Source organism: Gadus macrocephalus, chromosome 12, assembly GCF_031168955.1.
Source record: "Gadus macrocephalus chromosome 12, ASM3116895v1".
Classification (NCBI taxonomy): domain Eukaryota; kingdom Metazoa; phylum Chordata; class Actinopteri; order Gadiformes; family Gadidae; genus Gadus; species Gadus macrocephalus.
In genome coordinates this window covers 26,186,126-26,205,037 of record NC_082393.1, presented here as the reverse complement: position 1 = coordinate 26,205,037, position 18,912 = coordinate 26,186,126, and the positions used below count along the sequence as shown (strand labels likewise).

Sequence of the window (18,912 nt, the reverse complement as noted above, 5' to 3'; positions counted from 1 at the left end):
TGTGTGTGTGTGTGTGTGTGTGTGTGTGTGTGTGTGTGTGTGTGTGTGTGTGTGTGTGTGTGTGTGTGTGTGTGTGTGTGTGTGTGTGTGTGTGTGTGTGTGTGTGTGTGTGTGTGTGGGGGATATTAGGTGAGTGCATCTATGTTCCTATGCGTGTGTGTTTGTGTGTGCGTGTGTGTGTGCGTGTGCGTGTATGTGTGTGTGTGTATGTGCATTTGCATGTGCATATGTGTGTGTGCATGTGTGTGTGTGCATGTGTGTATGTGTGTATGTGTAGTTTTGTCTCTGTGTGTGTGTATGTGCATGTGTGTATGTGTAGTTTTGTCTCTGTGTGTGTGTGTGTGTATGTGCATGTGTGTATGTGTGTATGTGTAGTTTTGTCTCTGTGTGTGTGTATGTGCATGTGTGTATGTGTGTATGTGTAGTTTTGTCTCTGTGTGTGTGTATGTGCATGAGTGTGTGTGTGTGACTGCATTATTGTCACCGTCTCCGTTCTTGAAGATGATCTCATTGTTCTGGAAGAGCAGCTCCGACATGATGTCCGGGTTCTCCCAGTTCAGCCACAGCGGGCGCTTGGCCGACGACATTATCCTGCACTCGTCCAACCTGGAGACACACACACGCGCACGCACACGCACAAACCACACACACACACACAGCTGAAAACCAATTCTGTAAACAGGAAGATTCCCTCGTAGATAAAGCAGCATGCGATCCAGCCTGCAGTATGTGTGAGTGATCCCACAGACACAGCAGGCATCATCAGCAGAACGCCTCATCGATCCTAGGAGCAAAGGATCAGGGTTAGGGTTCGACCCGGTCGAGCCGCGTTTGGCTCCTGGTTGACCCGCTCGCCGGCTCTCTCTGATCCCAGCGGGTCTTCAGGGACGGGGAGACGAGCCTCGGCATGAACGAACAGACGTGTCCACCGTCCGTCCAACACGTCTGAGCTGTCATGAGTTAGGCTTTATTACTCAGTCCTGCTCATGGAAGGCCTCGCACTGGGAACGTATCCACAAAATGAGGACACAAACTGGTTCCCATCTTTTATGCCTTCACGTCGATATGTGTAACATTGCCACTAGCACTGAGCTTAAAGTGACCTGCACTCTTCTGCATTCGACGCTGAACGTTGACGTGATGAGGTGATGCAAATAACGTCTTAAAAAAATCGTATCCATGTCAATGATATATTGTACAAATTAAAGACGCTGGCCCGTACCATTGTATTCGAGAGTCGTAATATCACCCTGCTTGATCTAAAATAGCCTGCTTTGTGAGGTGAACATGCTGATGCCCCCCCCCCCCCCCCAAGGTACCTGATGTTACCCAGCTGGTGGGCGGGGTTGAGCGGGGAGGTGAAGCTCTGCAACGCGTCCATGTAGTCGGGCCTCTTCATCTGGTCCACCAGGAACCGCATCTGGACCTGGGGACCCGACACACAGCCTGGATGACCCGACTGAACCCTCACCGCCACGAGCAAGGCGCTTAGGCTTTGCCGCTTCTTAAAGCATATTGTTTAAATTAAAAGTATGATGATTGACCCATGCCGAGGATACACCCCTCAGCCAACAGCTGATGTCACGGATCATGAATGCGTGCGTCAGGATGGGGCCGTGCGGTTTCCTCCTTGGGTGTGTGTATGTGCCATTGGACGGTTGACCTCTCGCGCAGACAATCATCAATCGAACACGAGAACTCCTCGAAGCATCCGCTCCCACGCGGCCTCACTAGGGGTGATGCGCCCTTCAGGCTCGCCTCCTGTCCCCCCGCGTCCGGGGTCGTACCTTCTGCGTCTCGTCCTTCTTCTCCTGCTTCAGGAGGTCCGTGAGGTGGATGAGCTTCTCCATGGCCTCCACCTGCCGGCTCAGGTGCTTCAGGTACATCCCGCAGGCCCGGCAGTACGCCTCCAGCAGCAGCCCGAAGCGCTGGCTCACAGTCTTGTTGTGCATCTCCGACCTGGAGGGGGGGGGGGGGGGGCAGAGAGGGATCACACCTGACTCACGTCCCGTCCCCCCCGGGGTGTAACAGAGCCCCAGCTCAGACGTAATATCCTGGCTTCCATTACCAATGCCCAATAACTCCAGCAGATGAGCAGATGTCTAAACCCTATGTTCTACTAAATGCCCAGACACATATTCACTGTAAGTTGCTCTGGATGATAGGGTCCTGCTGAATTACCCATTTCATGAATGAGACTTTAAGTAACTGAACAGATTGTAACAGACTATAATGGAAAGAGCATAATTATAATGGTAAGTGTCTGTGGCTTTATTTTATTCTCTATTCATTCGGTGACTCTGACATTGAGTTTGACCCATAAAGTCGAACAGAAAATAGGATAGATGGATGAGGGCTTTGAGATAAAAGACTTACTTCAGGTGCCAGAAGAAGAAGTGCCCAATTCTTTGATTGGTTAAGGCCTTCTTTAGGAGGAAGCGGACCAGAGGATTGTCCAGATACTGCTCATACTTTAGTACCTAAGAGGGGAGAGGGGAGGAGAGGGGAGGAAGAGAGGAGAGGAGAGGAGAGGAGAGGAGAGGAGAGCAGGAAGGAGGAAAGGAAAGTAGAGGAGAGGAGATGACCACGGTGGTAATGGAAGATTTAGTGTTGCCTTACGATGTCTCTCCAGCAGACGGTTAGTTAAAATGTGAAATAGAACGTGCCTTACACTATCTACATGTCCATCAACTACGGATTACAACGTCGCATCACGGTGTCTCATGACAAATCAATTATCCAAAGGCCATGAGAGACAGGGGGCCGGGTCTAGTACCTGGACCAGCTGGATGAGGTACTGCGACAGCTTGTCGTCCGTCAGGTACTTGTCCAGGCAGCGCACGGCGAAGCATCGCACCATGGGGTCGGGGTAGTTACAATCCAGCAGCTCCATGGTGTGCTCGGGCTGGATGGAGGGCCACTCCTTCAGCAGGCAGTACATCTGGAGCACACACGTCGACACACACACACACACACAGGCACACACACACACAGGCACGGACACACACACACACACACACACGTAAGTGCACACCCGCACGCACGCATGCATTCACATACACACACACACACACACACACACACACACATACAGACACACACATGCACATAAGCATGCACTCACACATACGCATACACACACGAACAAGGGTACATAAACACACACACAAACACAGGCACGGACACACACACACACACACAAAGGCATGTACACACACACACACACACACACGTAAGTGCACACCCGCACGCACGCATGCATTCACATACACACACAAATACACACACACACACACACACACACATACAGACACACACATGCACATAAGCATGCACTCACACATACGCATACACACACGAACAAGGGTACATAAACACACACACACACACACACACACACACACACACACACACACACACACACACACACACACACACACACACACACACACACACACACACACACACACACACACACACACACACACACACACACACACACACACACACAGTACGAGGAGGAGTTTAGATGGACTGCACGTCATTCTATTTGACCTCAATCTCTCTATGTCGGTTATTTTAACAGCTCAACTGACACGTGTGTCTTGTGACGTCTTTGCTTTACGCGCAGCGTGCATGAAGCATGGGGCAGCATACAGCTCAGGAGGTAGAGCGGGTGGGCTGGTGACCGGAAGGTCGCTGGTTCGATCCCCGGCTCCTCCTAGCCGAGTGTCCAGGTGTCCCTGAGTGAGACGCCTCACCCTGACTGCTCCTGACCAGCTGGCTGTCGCCCTGCGTGGTCGACTCCGCCGTCGGTGTGTGAATGTGTGAATGATTTGTTGTAAGTTGTAAGCGTCAGCAAAGTCCCCCCGATGCATAAACTCGTGGTGTATAATGAGGTGTATAGTTGTAATGAAGGGGCCGATGACTTAAACGTTGCCTTGAGCAGCACGGCTCTCTATAAATCTGTTTTATTACTATTGGTATTATTATATACATTATATATTCTTACCTGTGCGACCTCGTCCCTTGAGTTCCACTTGACTGCCAGCAGGATTTTGGGCAGGATTTCAGGGATGTTCATACAGTAGTGGCTGGACGAAGGGAGGAGAGAGGACAGAACAGTGAACACTGGCTCCTTACATATGGGCCATTTTGCATTTGCACTCCACCTCTTGAGGTTGGCCTTCATCACCACAGAAGTGGGCCCTTGGTTTGGCCCCTGGTGATGGGCAGACAGGTTGTATCATCTTGTCGTAGCGACAGGAGGGTAAATCGTTAGCCGAAGTGAGTCAGACGCATATTTCCTTGAATGGAAATGTTAAAACCGCGGGTGTGCTGTCCCACATAGTAACACAACACCAACACACAATGTGGGGTTTCATTGGAGCCTTGGTAAGGACAATAACAACACAAAGATTTGACGGATTAAGATTTTGCTGCAAACAGTGCTTACATATGGCTTCAATGAAGTTGTCTATCCTCATAAGATCCAAAGATGTTTTTAAGTCTCACATACTTTCTACATTATTCTATTATTTATTGTTTATTATTTATACTATTACTTTGTTTAACTATTGAGCAGATTGAGCCATGTGTTTGACAGATTGTCCAAAGCTACGCAATGCACACGTGTGCAAAAAGGCCCCCACCCTTACACGCACACACACACACACACGCGCACACACACACACACACACACGCGCACACACACACACACACACAGGTCCACACACAGCTCAGCTGCAGTGTGCCTTCGGCATGGCAGGAGATGTGATGTGGTGGTCTTACCGGTGCCTCCAGAGGAAGTCCTTCTCCTGCCCTGTGCTCTGGTGGTCTTACCGTTGTCTCCAGAAGACGTCCTTCTCCTGCCCTGTGCTCTGGTGGTCTTACCGGTGCCTCCAGAAGACGTCCTTCTCCTGCCCTGTGCTCTGGTGGTCTTACCGGTGCCTCCAGAAGACGTCCTTCTCCTGCCCTGTGCTCTGGTGGTCTTACCGTTGTCTCCAGAAGACGTCCTTCTCCTGCCCTGTGCTCTGGTGGTCTTACCGGTGTCTCCAGAGGAAGTCCTTCTCCTGCCCTGTGCTCTGGTGGTCTTACCGGTGTCTCCAGAGGAAGTCCTTCTCCTGCCCTGTGCTCTGGTGGTCTTACCGGTGCCTCCAGAGGAAGTCCTTCTCCTGCCCTGTGCTCTGGTGGTCTTACCGGTGTCTCCAGAGGAAGTCCTTCTCCTGCTCGGTGATCTCCGACAGCGGGTCCCGGTGGTTGAGCTGCCGGAGCTGCTCCACGTCCCCCTCGGTCAGGGCGACGTCTCGGGCCATGCGGCCGCTCTGGACACACATGAGGATCCAGACGCTTGGTGAAAGAGCCGTATTCAGTCAATGTCTAGTTAGCATATTTTGAGTTAGTGTTTGGTATTATATATGGTCATTATTAAGATTGCATATTAGCATAGACCCATAAGGCTTCCGTAGAGTCATTACGTCAAAAGTAGTGACTTCATGCACGGGAAAAACAGAGCTAGAAAGCAACACAGGTTTTTTACCCTAATTTTTGGTTTCATGCCTTTTGTTTGTAATTGTTCCCTTTTGACGAGTAAAAGGTCAAACTAATACAGCACATGTCATTTTTGGATTCAAGCTCATTGCTTCTTTAGGCTTACCAAGGGATGGCAAGACAACCCTACACTTGAGCCTTTATGATGCGAACACGCCCCTGCCTTTGATTATGTCTTTACCGTGTAAATTGCGGTCAGGCCATCGTGAAGCTTAATTTGGTGTATGGAGTGCATCAAATTCTAAACTAATCCAAGTGAACAACATCCAATACCCCGGTGGACAGGGGACGGCCCGCTCTTGTGCGCTGAATGACAAATTCAGAACCTCAGAGCACATGGGTGATCCATTTAGACCGACCGTTGTAAAAGGAAGCAACTCGCTCCACTCAAATTACTGATTAAGGAATAACTTAATACGGCACATTAAGATGCCCTCATCAATAATCAAGCGAGGCACGGACCATTGGTCTGCCATTACAAAATATCTGTTAGAGTGTGACAACGCGCTGCCTGCAAACAATGTCAACAATGATCACATTCTGGCCGGAGGTCAGATGTGTAGGCTCCCTATTAAAGAGAAGGATTTAAACCCCCTGCACCGTGGAACACTTAATTGAGACGATTCGGGAGTCCACTATTTGAGCCACAGAATGCGTCTGGCCGTTTGTTGTCATGTCTAGCTCTAACATCTGATCAGGCCATTAACTGTGTCAGTAGTTTGTTGAGTTGAGTCTGGTCAGGCTGCCTGTATCTGCTGCAGTACCTGCCCGGAGAGGTTGTAGCTGAAGCCCATCTCGCGGGAGACAGACCAGTTGGCATGTTCCTCCACGGAGCTCATCTCTGGGTACTTGACCAGGCAGCTGAAGTGGTCGAACTCCAGCTCCAGACAGGGCGTTTCCTAGCAGACAAATGGAAGAAGCTTTGGTTGTCTGGCTCGGTTCTAAATTGATGTTATCGGTGTCTTCATTGGACGCTAATGGATGGGAATGTTACTGCTGTAGGAGAGAAGCGTTGGACAGTGGCCAGTCTACACAGTGTTGATTTGAAACCTGTACACAACCCTGTACTATAACATTGGTGTCTGGACTGGATCTTATAGCCGGGAACAAATTAGTAATGCTAGCTGAGTACGTGTTCACCGTCAGCCAATCAGGTACTTAGAGAGCAGGCCTTGTGCAACGCTGTTGGTTGAGTGAACCGCCTGAAGTCTGATTTGTGAGGCTATATGTTTCTTAACATCTGTGTCCAATACTCAAGGGACTAACATTTAAATGCTTTTGAATGCCTAAAGCATTTGAATAAACGGCAGTATTGCTCAACATGGGGTGGTCCACCTTGTTGGGGTTGGAGCCGGTGACCCCGATGGGGTTGAGCAGGTCCTCCATGCCACGGGGGACGGGCCAGAGGTTCAGGGCCATCTTGTTGGCCACCAGGGTGTGGGTGTAGTCGAACAGGTTGATGTTCCCCCAGCCCAGCGGGCAGTGCTCCTGTAGACAAGAGAGCAGAATGAAAAACTACAAATGAATACAGTACTTCGAATGTACAAAAGAAATGTAAACATCTTTCCTCTATCGTCAGCTGTGTCATCATCATGAAGTATCCCACAGCCTCTAGCCTGGGGGCAGCTTCTGAATATGTACTTCATCTTTGAGCTGCCAAGATCAACTTCAAGCAGTTCGCCTCACATTCCCTTTTCATCATGCCGCACAATTACCTACTTCCATCGAAATAAAAAAAACGCTTTAATCCATCTCGGACGAATCAAGATTGAACTAGCTGGAACAAGTTGGTACTTTCCTTTCAATTTGACCAATCAAATGTGATTAGCTTTGAAGCTTTGTTTACAAATGAATGAGGAGGTGATGGAGCACATTGTGGCCCTACTGAAGACAACGCATGTGGTTCAACACACAATCTGTACGCACACAAACAATATGGCAAATTAACTTTTAAGGCCAAAGTGGCTTCAGTGTTTCACAGGCTCTGAACAGCTTATCTGAGCTTAGCTTTAGCGTACACAGTATGCTGGCATTTATTTAGGCTAGTTTTCAAAAGGCAACTTTGGGGTTGTGTGTTCTCTAAGCTGTGTCAACAGCTGACAAAAGGGGGGGAGATTACAAGCAGACTGACGCTCAAAGATGTTATTTATAGGAAGTAGTGGAACAGAAGAGACTGGCACGGACCCGTGCGTTTATCTTTAATTCAGGTGGGCGATGAAAGAGCATCAGCTAACCCGACCTGGACCCCGGCATGAACCGTCACCCTCACATCATTCATCACCAGGTGTCTGTTTCAGTATCCATTCCAGCCGCAGATGGACACACACAGAGACACAGACACACAGACACGCACACACACACACACACACACACACACAGGTATGCATGCACGCACGCACGCACACACGCACGCACACAGGAGAAGGGATCAATGAAGCTTGGTGTCTGTGAGGCGTATCACCACGACACTCACCGACACTCTCTCTCTCTCTCACTCTCAGACATTCACACAGAGTGGTTTTCACGTAAGTAAGGACAGCCAGACGGCCGTTTGAATATTACATGGGGCTGGAAGACAACACTTTCAGGGAGGTTCTATAGGTTATTTGACTCAAGAGGAGTGTTTAGTTGGGCAAGAAAAGCAATCGCCAGTGTCCTGGAGCAAATAGTTTATTAACTCATAAACTGAAGCAAAAGTGTAATTTCTTGCAAATTGAAATGAAATGAAAATCAATGGTTGATTATTAAGTATTTCCACATTTCATAATTGTCATTAACAACGAGAGACCGTTTGAAGCTTCAGATGGAGGTCAGGAAGTGACATGAAGAACATCTCGCAGCTGCACTCATGTTCGTGTGTACCGGGAAGAACCAGAGGTTGGAGAAAGATACCGGAAATAAATACAAAAAATAGGAATAAGGCCGTAAATAATGATTCATCACATGGTGATAACGATTCAGTGTGTAGTGATTCATCTGGTTTTGCAGACCTCGTTCTACATCCCAGATCAAAGCGATCCCTTGTACGTATGCAGCTTGGTTCATAAACGACGCTAAGGATGAGCAAAACAACTTTGCTAACTTTATTTGCCATAATATATAGCATCGTATCTATAAACCATGAGGCTTGAAAACACCAGCAATCACACAAAACTAAAGATATATGTGTTTCCAGTGAACACACTTCTTGCCTTCCTTTTCATGGTCGCACCACTGGTGTGAATCATCAACACGTGTTTCAACCCTATGACTAGTCACCATGACCCACCCTTCCCTTTTACTTGGTCAATGTGGTTCACATGACCTGGATTTGACCTGCTTCAAATGGCCCTTTCAGAGCAGAAACCCCCCATGACTGAACCGAGTGGCTCTCTGTCGCCTGTCCTGAGACAAACCGAAGGACCTGTCTGCTGTGTCTGCGCGCAGAGGCCGATCGGCGAGCTATGGGAGTGATTAGTAATTAAACAGAAGCAAAGACGACACCCTGACTCTTCTTCCTGCACACAGACGCACACACACACACACACACACACACACACACACACACACACACACACACACACACGTTGTCCGTTTCCTTGTACATGAGAAATGATTGGCCTCGTAGACACACACACACACGGATGGAAAGTGTTATTGGAGTGACGAGGCGTAAGGTACCTTGCTCCGTAGGGCACTCACCCACCTCCTTGGCTCCTTTCCTTCCCTTGACGGAGCAGATGGAGAGGCAGAGGCGTGCGGCACGGGGGATGTCCGGGATGTACATATCATAGGTCAGCCACTCGTTCCATCTGAGAGAGAGAGAGAGAGAGAGAGAGAGAGAGAGAGAGAGAGAGAGAGAGAGAGAGAGAGAGAGAGAGAGAGAGAGAGAGAGAGAGAGAGAGAAACTTTTTATTAGCCGTTGTGTCATATGGCCGTATGTAATCATTAATTAATAATGCTGAAGGTACAGGCTGGCTGGCCTTGGCAAGTGATTCGTTGTTTCAAAACCGGGGACGTGAAAAATGAATGTTTTTTCCAAGGCCACATACAGAGCGGCCTTATATAAACTCAAGCCTTACTTCTCTCGGTACTATTAATAACCTCTGTTCATGTCATTTTCTGACGTTTTCAGATGGAGGACAATCGTCCCACTTCTTTCACAGGCTTGTGCAGGAACCATAGTCAGGTTTCTTTTAGAGAATCATGCATACTGCCATTCAAAGTTTGGTAACAAAATGGGAAAAATGCTGCATTTGAAGTCTTATTGCTGAAGGAATTGATAGTGATGAAATCATGTTGCGTAGCGAGTTTTAATGCCAGCAATAAGCCATTATCCTTTCTCTACTGAGGAGACAAACTAATCAAGGGGCTCTATGGGTGATTAGAACACAAGGGGTTGCAGTAAGTAAATGGATTTGACATCCCTGTTAAGTTAACATTTTCCGAAGCGGAGAGACTGGGTGGCACAGGCACAATGATAGGGAGCAAACCCAACAAGGTGTCTGGAGGAGAGAGACATTGCCATCGACGACTGGAGCCGTTCTGCACGGTACTGGTGGAGGGAGGTACCTGGGGTTGGAGCACGGGACCCTCTGTGTGTTGACGTTGTCACACATCTGCTCTCCTCCGTGGTAGATCCCGGTTCTCACGTAAATCTAGCGGACCAATCAAAGAAATGGTCAATGGTAAATGGACTGCACTTCACTAACCAGTGGCCACTCAAAGCTCTTTACAATATGGCCTCACATTCCCCCGTTCATGCACACATTCACACACCGACGGCGGAGTCAGCCACGCAGGGCAACAGCCTGGAGACATTTAACTATATTTTGTAGTGTTGTTTGTTGATGTCCTCTGTAATTCGTTTGAAGCATGGTAGCAGTACCAATTTCCAACTCCACTTTTGTATTATTGTTTGTCGTACTTAGTTGTGTAGCATCTTATCCTAGCTATCTCTGTTGTATATTGGGAACGGGTTAACCTAGTGATGGTTAGTGCTCGGCACTTGATTCTATGAACATCCTTACTGTACCGACAGAGATATATTGTTGAGTCTCCTTCTTCTGACAAATGGACTTATTGTAAGTCGCTTTGGATAAAAGCGTCTGCTAAACGCCCTCTATGTAAATGTAAATGCCCTCTCCTTGTTGTGCCAAGGTCACTGTGAGAAGAGGCCAACACTATAGCAGCAGTCCTGGCAGACTGTCGAGGACTGACACTATAGCAGCAGCACTGGCAGACTGTGTTAGACTAACACTATAGCACCAGCACTGGCAGACTGTGTTAGACTAACACTATAGCACCAGCACTGGCAGACTGTGTTAGACTAACACTATAGCACCAGCACTGGCAGACTGTGTTGGACTCACACTATAACACCAGCACTGGCAGACTGTGGAGGACTGACACTATAGCAGCAGTCCTGGCAGTCTGTGGTTGACTCTAGTCTCTGGTGGGCCGTGGCCCCTCTCTGGTGGGCCGTGGCCCCCTCTCTGGTGGGCCGTGGCCCCCTCTCTGGTGGGCCGTGCCCCCTCTCTGGTGGGCCGTGGCCCCCTCTCTGGTGGGCCGTGCCCCCTCTCTGGTGGGCCGTGCCCCCTCTCTGGTGGGCCGTGGCCCCTCTCTGGTGGGCCGTGGCCCCCTCTCTGGTGGGCCGTGGCCCCTCTCTGGTGGGCCGTGGCCCCCTCTCTGGTGGGCCGTGGCCCCTCTCTGGTGGGCCGTGGCCCCCTCTCTGGTGGGCCGTGGCCCCTCTCTGGTGGGCCGTGGCCCCCTCTCTGGTGGGCCGTGGCCCCTCTCTGGTGGGCCGTGGCCCCCTCTCTGGTGGGCCGTGGCCCCCTCTCTGGTGGGCCGCGGCCCCTCTCTGGTGGGCCGTGGCCCCCTCTCTGGTGGGCCGCGGCCCCCTCTCTGGTGGGCCGTGGCCCCTCTCTGGTGGGCTGCGGCCCCCTCTCTGGTGGGCCGTGGCCCCTCTCTGGTGGGCCGTGGCCCCCTCTCTGGTGGGCCGCGGCCCCTCTCTGGTGGGCCGTGGCCCCCTCTCTGGTGGGCCGTGGCCCCCTCCCACCTTGTCGATGTCCCGTATGTTGACGTTGACGTAGGTGGCGCACAGCACTCTGATCCGCAGGGCGCCGTTGATGGTCCACAGCGACTTGGCGGCCAGCTCGCCGTTCATGTAGGCGGTCGCCGCGGAGACGCGGCGGGAGTAGGAAGGCATGACGAAGGCGTCGGCGGGCAACTGGCTGTACAGGCTGTCCTTGGCCATGAGCATCAAGTTAGGCATCCGACCAAGCATGATGCAACTGCGGATGTACTGGGGGGAGCGAGGGGAAGGGGGGAGGAAGGGGGGAGGGGGGGAGGAAGGGGGGAGGGGGGGAGGAAGGGAGGGAGGGGGGGAGGGGGGGAGGAAGGGAGGGAGGGAGGAAGGAAGGGAGAAAGACAGAAAGAGAAGGACGGGGTACGGAGGACGATGAGTGAGACAGTGTGTGTCTCACATGTCCGCGTGGACGAGAGTCATCTAATCCACGGGAACTCTTTGGGCCTCGTCCAATCAGGTCATTTAGCAGCCACGTCACGGGGTCTCAGACACTGTGGGCCCGGAGCTCTCTCTCCCTTCAAGTGAAACACTTCATCTGCGAGGCTACCCAGTCCCACGTCTCTCAGCAAGTGTGTGTGTGTGTGTGTGTGTGTGTGTGTGTGTGTGTGTGTGTGTGTGTGTGTGTGTGTGTGTGTGTGTGTGTGTGTGTGTGTGTGTGTGTGTGTGTGTGTGTGTGTGTGTGTGTGTGTGTGTACAAACTGTTTATGATTGTGAGGGATTGAGTGAAAGAGTGTGTGGTTGTGTACAATGTGTGTATATAAGTGTGTTTGTGGTTGCTACAATGTGTGTGAATGTGTGTGTGTGTGTGTGTGTATGTACTGTGTATAAATATGTGTGTTTGTGTGTGTGTCTGTTTGTGTGCGTGTGCACTGTGTGTAAATGTCTGTGCACTGTATGTCAATGTGTGTGTGTGTGTGTGTGTGTGTGTGTGTGTGTGTGTGTGTGTGTGTGTGTGTGTGTGTGTGCAAACTGTTTATGTTTGTGAGTGAATGAGTGAAAGAGTGTGTGGTTGTGTACAATGTGTGTATATAAACGTGTTTGTGGTTGCTACAATGTGTGTGAATGTGTGTGTGTGTGTGTATGTACTGTGTATAAATATGTGTGTTTGTGTGTGTGTCTGTTTGTGTGCGTGTGCGTAAATGTCTGTGCACTGTATGTAAATGTGTGTGCGTGTGCGTGCGTGTGCGCGTGCGCGTGTGTGTGTGTGTGTGTGTGTGTACCTTGTACTGGCTGAGGGGGTACTTCTCCAGCAGGTACTCGTCACAGCCACAGACCTTGAGGATGTACTTGCCCTGGTACTCCTGGACGCACATCTTCAGCTGCCCGGGGGACAGACGCATGCTGCGCGTCTTCTTACGGATGGCCTCCGCGATCACCTGGAGACGGGCCAACGCTCGCGTTACAGCGCGCACTACACAAGGCCGCGCAAACGCTCTGTACAATACAGCGCAGAATAAAGAAACTGATTAAAAACCATTAACACCGTAAAACGCATCAGCGCCACACAGTGGAAAAGAAAGAAAAAGGAAAATAAAATAAAATAACACATTATAAATCAAACATAAACATAATTGATTAATACGGTAATACCGGCAGAGAAAGCAGTGGAGACGAAATGCCAAGTAAAAGATATAAATGTCTTATTAAATTCTAATTAAAAGCTAAATTGAAGAGATGGCACTTATAGATGTTTACGGAACTTGCTATGCTGATTGGTTGAGGTACCCTGTTCCACAGATTAGGGGCATGATTAATAAATGCAGTATCACCAACCCTCCAATCAGCAGCAGGAGACCTCAGTCTTCCTGTGGGCGTAAATGCTGTCAGCCAATCAGGGAGGCAGGCGAGTCCCAGCCCATTTAATGCTTTCAACACTCGTAGAAAGAACTGGAGTGGCGGCTCTCTCTTTTTAGTTTTTGCCAACGTTTATAGAGAGTCTGAGCCTCTCTATATACCTCTTGGGGAGGACAGACCTGTTCGGGCACACAGTCGTGGTTGATCTTCAGCGTGTACTTCTGCTTGTCATTGTTGGGGGAAACGATCACCCAGATCACCACGATGATCTGACCTGGAGGGGGTGTGGGGGGGGGGCAGTGAGACAACTGGAACACCACCACACAGACCCATAATCATGTTCATTTTCCCTCGAGCAAACTGAAATCAAAGATTCCCGCATTATTGGCAATAGCTGTTGTATGACGAGAAAGATAGAGAGTTGGCACTGCTTTCAAAACTCAGTAACAAGAGCCAAAGTATACGATGGCAATACTCAAAGCTGTCTGACTCTGGCCCTGCTGGTCTGTCGTTAGACCCCACTAGGGGCCCTGACGGGGGGCTACCTTTGTCCAGCTTGCTGTGGATGTGTTTGGGCAGCTCCTGTCCAGACTCCACGCTGGGCGGGTAGACGTACAGCGCTCGGCTGTGCGGCCCGCTGACGTCCCGCAGCTCCACTGAGTCCTTACACACGCTGAGGATGTTCCTCCGGAAGTCCTGCACCTCGGGGTCCTTCACCAGGTCGAACTCACACACCGGCATCCCGATGGCGAAGCCTAACCAGTCCACCGCCACCCAAGAGGAACGAAGAAGTTGTTGTTAAACATCTCCACGACGCCGCAGCTCACTCTGACCGAACCCACAGAACCTCAGGCGGAGCGTACCGATCTCCCGGTTCAGGATCTTCTCCTCGCGGTTCCCCACGGGCTCGATGACCTTGAGGAAGGGCTGGAAGAGCCGGAGGTCACAGAGCCTGCGCGTCTCATCGTAGAACTCCTCCCTCTCGGCCTCCTGTCGCCGGGGCAACAGAGGAGAGATAGCACGGCGATAACCACATCAGCACCGCTCAGCGTTTCACAGGCTTCGTCCAGACGTACACCTGCTATGATTTTTTCTTCAGCTGGCCCCCTCCCTCCTCCCTCCTTCCTCCTCACCTGTGTGACGCTGACGAAGATGTAGGAGGTCTGCTCCTGCAGGAGGTGGTGGAGGGGGTACTTCCGGGCCTCCCTGAACAGCTCGTGTTTGATGGTGATGAGAGTGGCCTCACGCAGGCACTCCAGGGTCAGGAGCATGCCGTTTGGCAGCAGACAGTCCACCAGGATCCTGCACAGACACGGCAGTCTGCACACTCACAATAACCACTAGCGGGCACAAGGAGATCAATACCAGGAACACAGATTGGATCGTTTCAAATCTTACTTCGCAGGATCAAATAAACACTGTTGTCGGGCATCGGCACAATTTCCTGTCTTGGGTTAATAAAGTACCTATCTTATCTTAGATCTCACTTTCACTCTTCAGTTGAATAAAATATTTTTTTAAAAGGAATACGTATTGCTCTCGTTTATTAGCATCATAAGTATGAGTAATTTGCATTAACACGGTTAATCTGTCACAGAATTTCTAACCGATATCCTGTTCAGCAGAGTCAGCAAGCAGGCATCCTAATTACTTATTCATAGCCATGACGCATATTCATCACCATGTTAATTCAATGGTTGTTCTTACGTGATTACTGCACTGCTATCACCTTCAGTGTTTTACATCTCACAAGAGCTTTTCAACTATTCTCCGGCCTGACATTTAGACTTGAGGTCAGACAGAAGGAATAGTACTGTGGAGACCACCAATCAACATCGGCATGTTTAAAACAATGCCTTCAACGTGCGGTGAATCAGCTCGCGCTGCGGTGATACAACGGCACAAGAGGAGACGGGACGGGTGACCACAGGAGACGGACGCCCGGGGAGGGGACCTACCTGGGGGGCATGAGGTGGATGCCCCAGAGCTCCCCAGAGGACGGCCTGGGAGGCATGGTCCCTGGCCCTGCCCCAGCTCACTCCCTCAGCCCCCGTCGGCTCCAACCGGGACACCCAGAGGCTCCAACCGGGACACCCAGAGGCTCCAACCCGGGACACCCTGCCCTGGGAGACAATAGGGGATGTAATGAGCCCTACAGCTCTAACCATTTCACAGAGGGGGCACAGGTAGGACACTAAACTAGTGGAGATAAGTCTTCTCCCCGTGCCCTGGTCCATAAAGAGGCTGACTCTTGTCGGTGTGTGTATGTTAGTGTAGGGGTTACCTTTACCAAGGCCCTGTGACGTGTTGGCTGGGGCTCGCCTTTAGCATGTTAGACCAGGGCCTTTGGACAGACAGAGGTACAGACAGACTGTCTCACTCGTATCTCTCTCCCACTCCTATCTCTCACTCTCTCTCCCTCCATTCTCTCTCACTGCTCCTCTCACAGCCTGTACCTGTTCTTGTTAGACCTGGGCCTTTGGACAGACAGAGGTACAGACAGACTGTCTGTCTCACTCGTATCTCTCACTCTCTCCCCCTCCATTCTCTCTCACTGCTCTCTCCCAGCCTATACCTGACACCCCGTGCCTCACACTCTGGTGTCCTTCCTCCGCTGCCTATCGATGCCCCGCGATGAAACAAAGTCCATCAGAAAAAGACGTCACAAGCTGAACCAAACGGGAGGACACAGAAGCCACCAAGACGGAGCAGAGCATAAAACATTCATCCGCTGACACACCGACCGGCACAGCGTGTGGTGGACGGATGTGGAACCTACCGGAGCACATTCTCTCTCTCGCTGAGCAGTATTGTCCTATTCCCAGTTCAAGGCAACTGGCTGAAGACTAGACCGCATCTCAAATCGACGTACTATTACACTGCCTTCCCGGTCTTGGCAGAATATACTATTATATTAGCATTCACAAAAGTTCCTAGAAGCAGACTTCATGGTCCAGAGCAATGCACAGTGCTGAGCTTATTGGCCGGAGACCTCCTGGTGTTGATCAACAGCAGATGACTTCCCCTCCTCTCAGGATGTCCGAGTTCCAGGGACTCTGGGACCACAAGTCCCACCACACTGAGGACTCCTTTGTTTACATTGCAGTTCTATTCTCTTTTTGCATCGGATTATGACGTGTCTCATGTGACCGCCTTGGCACTAGGCTTGACCTGTTTAATTGAACTGTACTTTTGGCATGCACAGAGGGTTTACAACACTCAACTAATCACTCAAGTGTTAAGACGCACAATCACTTCAATGACTAATTAATGTATTGATGCATTTAAAACTTAATTTGGTTTAAATACAATAATACCGCCAAACAGACTAAAAACACATGACAATCTCACAAACATTGCTTATTGTCTGTAGTTAACCTTATGATAACTATTGTATACAAGTCACATAGTCCCACTGTGAGTTAATGAAATGGTAATTGTGTGTCTTATTGACTAAGTACTGTAAATGAGCTAGAATTACAGTCATTATTTAAGGACATCATATGATTGGTTTGCACGATTGCAGATTTTCAGGTCTCTGTGTGACGACAAATTTGGCAAAAGAGTGCTCAGTAGACTCTTGTGGCGTCATCAGTGACCCTGATCAGGATTCAGCCCGCCACCAAGGGACAGAGGAAGCTTCCTCACAACACAGGATGTGAGGAAGTGGAAAACACTGGCCTGGACACGTGCGCTTTGAATGTAGAAAAAGCACGGCTGAATAATACTAAAAGAGGCCAACAGTAATAAGAGCTGAACCACAGGGTTGGTTTATACAAGGTATACAGTTTGGTTTACATCATTGTTGGTCAATTGCTTTGAGATAACCAAATGCAATTTGTGGTGCCATTAGGGAGCATAAAAGGTTGTTTACTTCATCCATTACACAAATGAAAAACCAAGTGATGTATAGGCTAAATCTATCCCCTCTCAATGAGGAAACTGTACAGTGATGATAACAATGGGATGCATACCTCAGAGAAGGGCTCTCCTACTCTGTCAATGTGGCAGTCCCACCCTTCATGTTTCAGTCCATGCGCTGTAAATGAGAATGCGTTATTAGGGAGAGAATTCCACTATTTCAATCGAAACAACATTTAGTATTTGCTTCCAGTGTGTAATCCACCAGTGAAGAGAGAACCGGTGACAGATATAATGTAGCCCAAAGATGATCCCTTAACACTGTTCTGAAACTTTGAAATCTCATCGAGAAGAATGTAAAGAAATCGATGCCCACACATGAAGAAATGTTTTGGCATAATAGGTCAGCTGTATCAGAACAGTCTCAAATCAGAAGAACACACACGCTAGCCCTGACGTGTTTCACCGTGCGCATCTACAGTAGGTATTACTGCAGCAGCCCATTCAAAGCTGCTACATTTTTACATCCAAGAAATCTAAATAAATTAGTACAATATCATGTTCGAGCACCATTAAAGTTAACGTAGGTTGCCGAATTTATATGATTTTGATATGATTTGTCAAAAATAAATCCATTTATAGTAATAGGCTTATAGTACAAACTGTTTACATGCTGGTGTGATTGTATGAGTACCAAGTTCCCAATATACATTTGCTAAGAAAACAAATTACAGTGTTTATTAAATACTTGGTTTGCGTGCGTGCATTAGTCTATTACCGTAATACCTGCAATAAACGCGACCGTTTAGAACGCGGCAGCATTCGCCGCACTGGTTTGCTTTTAATTCCAGTAAAACCAGACTGCTGAACCAGTCTGCACAGTTAAGCAAAGAGTTGACAACTTGTTATCAGCCAGCTTGTTTATGAAACGTTCAAACGTTAGATTGTAAATGTAGTCTCGTTGTTCAAAACAGCAGACAGAGCGCATACGTAATGAAGAACCATTGGTTGTATCCTATAAGAGAACTTGACAAAGTATACTTTGTAAAAAGGTTAGTTATGACTAACCTTTTGAAGCCAGGCTTCACTGGTGAGGAGATGAGGATCTATAGGAGCTGTTCGGGTCTTAACGCCCGGCGGCCAGAGCCGTGGTGTGGGAGCGACTCTCTCCGTACCAGACAGTGGATGACGGAACCAGGGTTCCGCATCGACCACTGCTCATCCTGAGAGAACTAACCCGATCTATAAGACCGCACATATGTCCGCTACGATGATAAGATGTTTTGATTCGCAATGCTGCGAGAAAAATGTCTTCACGCGATGGAGCCAGGCTGTCTTGGCACGGAACAGATGATATGGCTGTGTGTGTGTGTGTGTGTGTGTGTGTGTGTGTGTGTGTGTGTGTGTGTGTGTGTGTGTGTGTGTGTGTGTGTGTGTGTGCGTGCGTGTGTGTGCGCGTATATGCGTGCGTGTGCATGTGTGCGTGCATGTGTCTTTTATGTGGATTTAAATAAATTGCTTAAATATGTGTGTGTGTGTGTGTGTGTGTGTGTGTGTGTGTGTGTGTGTGTGTGTGTGTGTGTGTGTGTGTGTGTGTCATGTCCATTTTGATGATGCTTTGATGTGTACCTAAATTACTA

At 49.4% G+C, this 18,912-nt stretch overlaps 1 protein-coding gene across 1 annotated transcript in view; it reads right to left on the bottom strand.

The window, feature by feature from the left end:
• The window catches only part of LOC132468694 (phosphatidylinositol 4,5-bisphosphate 3-kinase catalytic subunit alpha isoform-like), a 22,257-nt gene extending 3,553 nt beyond the window's left edge, over positions 1–18,704 (bottom strand). Inside the window, exons 1-20 of the mRNA XM_060066461.1 lie at positions 18,341–18,704; positions 17,386–17,450; positions 15,370–15,534; positions 14,545–14,713; positions 14,275–14,401; positions 13,957–14,166; positions 13,591–13,685; positions 12,838–12,993; positions 11,588–11,833; positions 10,102–10,187; positions 9,236–9,341; positions 6,886–7,038; positions 6,315–6,449; positions 5,200–5,324; positions 4,013–4,094; positions 2,777–2,941; positions 2,377–2,480; positions 1,788–1,959; positions 1,320–1,426; positions 485–606 (exon numbers count right to left, since the gene is read on the bottom strand). Coding sequence (XP_059922444.1) covers positions 485–606; positions 1,320–1,426; positions 1,788–1,959; positions 2,377–2,480; positions 2,777–2,941; positions 4,013–4,094; positions 5,200–5,324; positions 6,315–6,449; positions 6,886–7,038; positions 9,236–9,341; positions 10,102–10,187; positions 11,588–11,833; positions 12,838–12,993; positions 13,591–13,685; positions 13,957–14,166; positions 14,275–14,401; positions 14,545–14,713; positions 15,370–15,425 — 2,416 coding nt within the window. The 5' untranslated portion in view covers positions 15,426–15,534; positions 17,386–17,450; positions 18,341–18,704. The remainder of the gene's footprint in view (positions 1–484; positions 607–1,319; positions 1,427–1,787; positions 1,960–2,376; positions 2,481–2,776; positions 2,942–4,012; positions 4,095–5,199; positions 5,325–6,314; positions 6,450–6,885; positions 7,039–9,235; positions 9,342–10,101; positions 10,188–11,587; positions 11,834–12,837; positions 12,994–13,590; positions 13,686–13,956; positions 14,167–14,274; positions 14,402–14,544; positions 14,714–15,369; positions 15,535–17,385; positions 17,451–18,340) is intronic.
• Between the last annotated feature and the right edge of the window lie 208 nt (positions 18,705–18,912).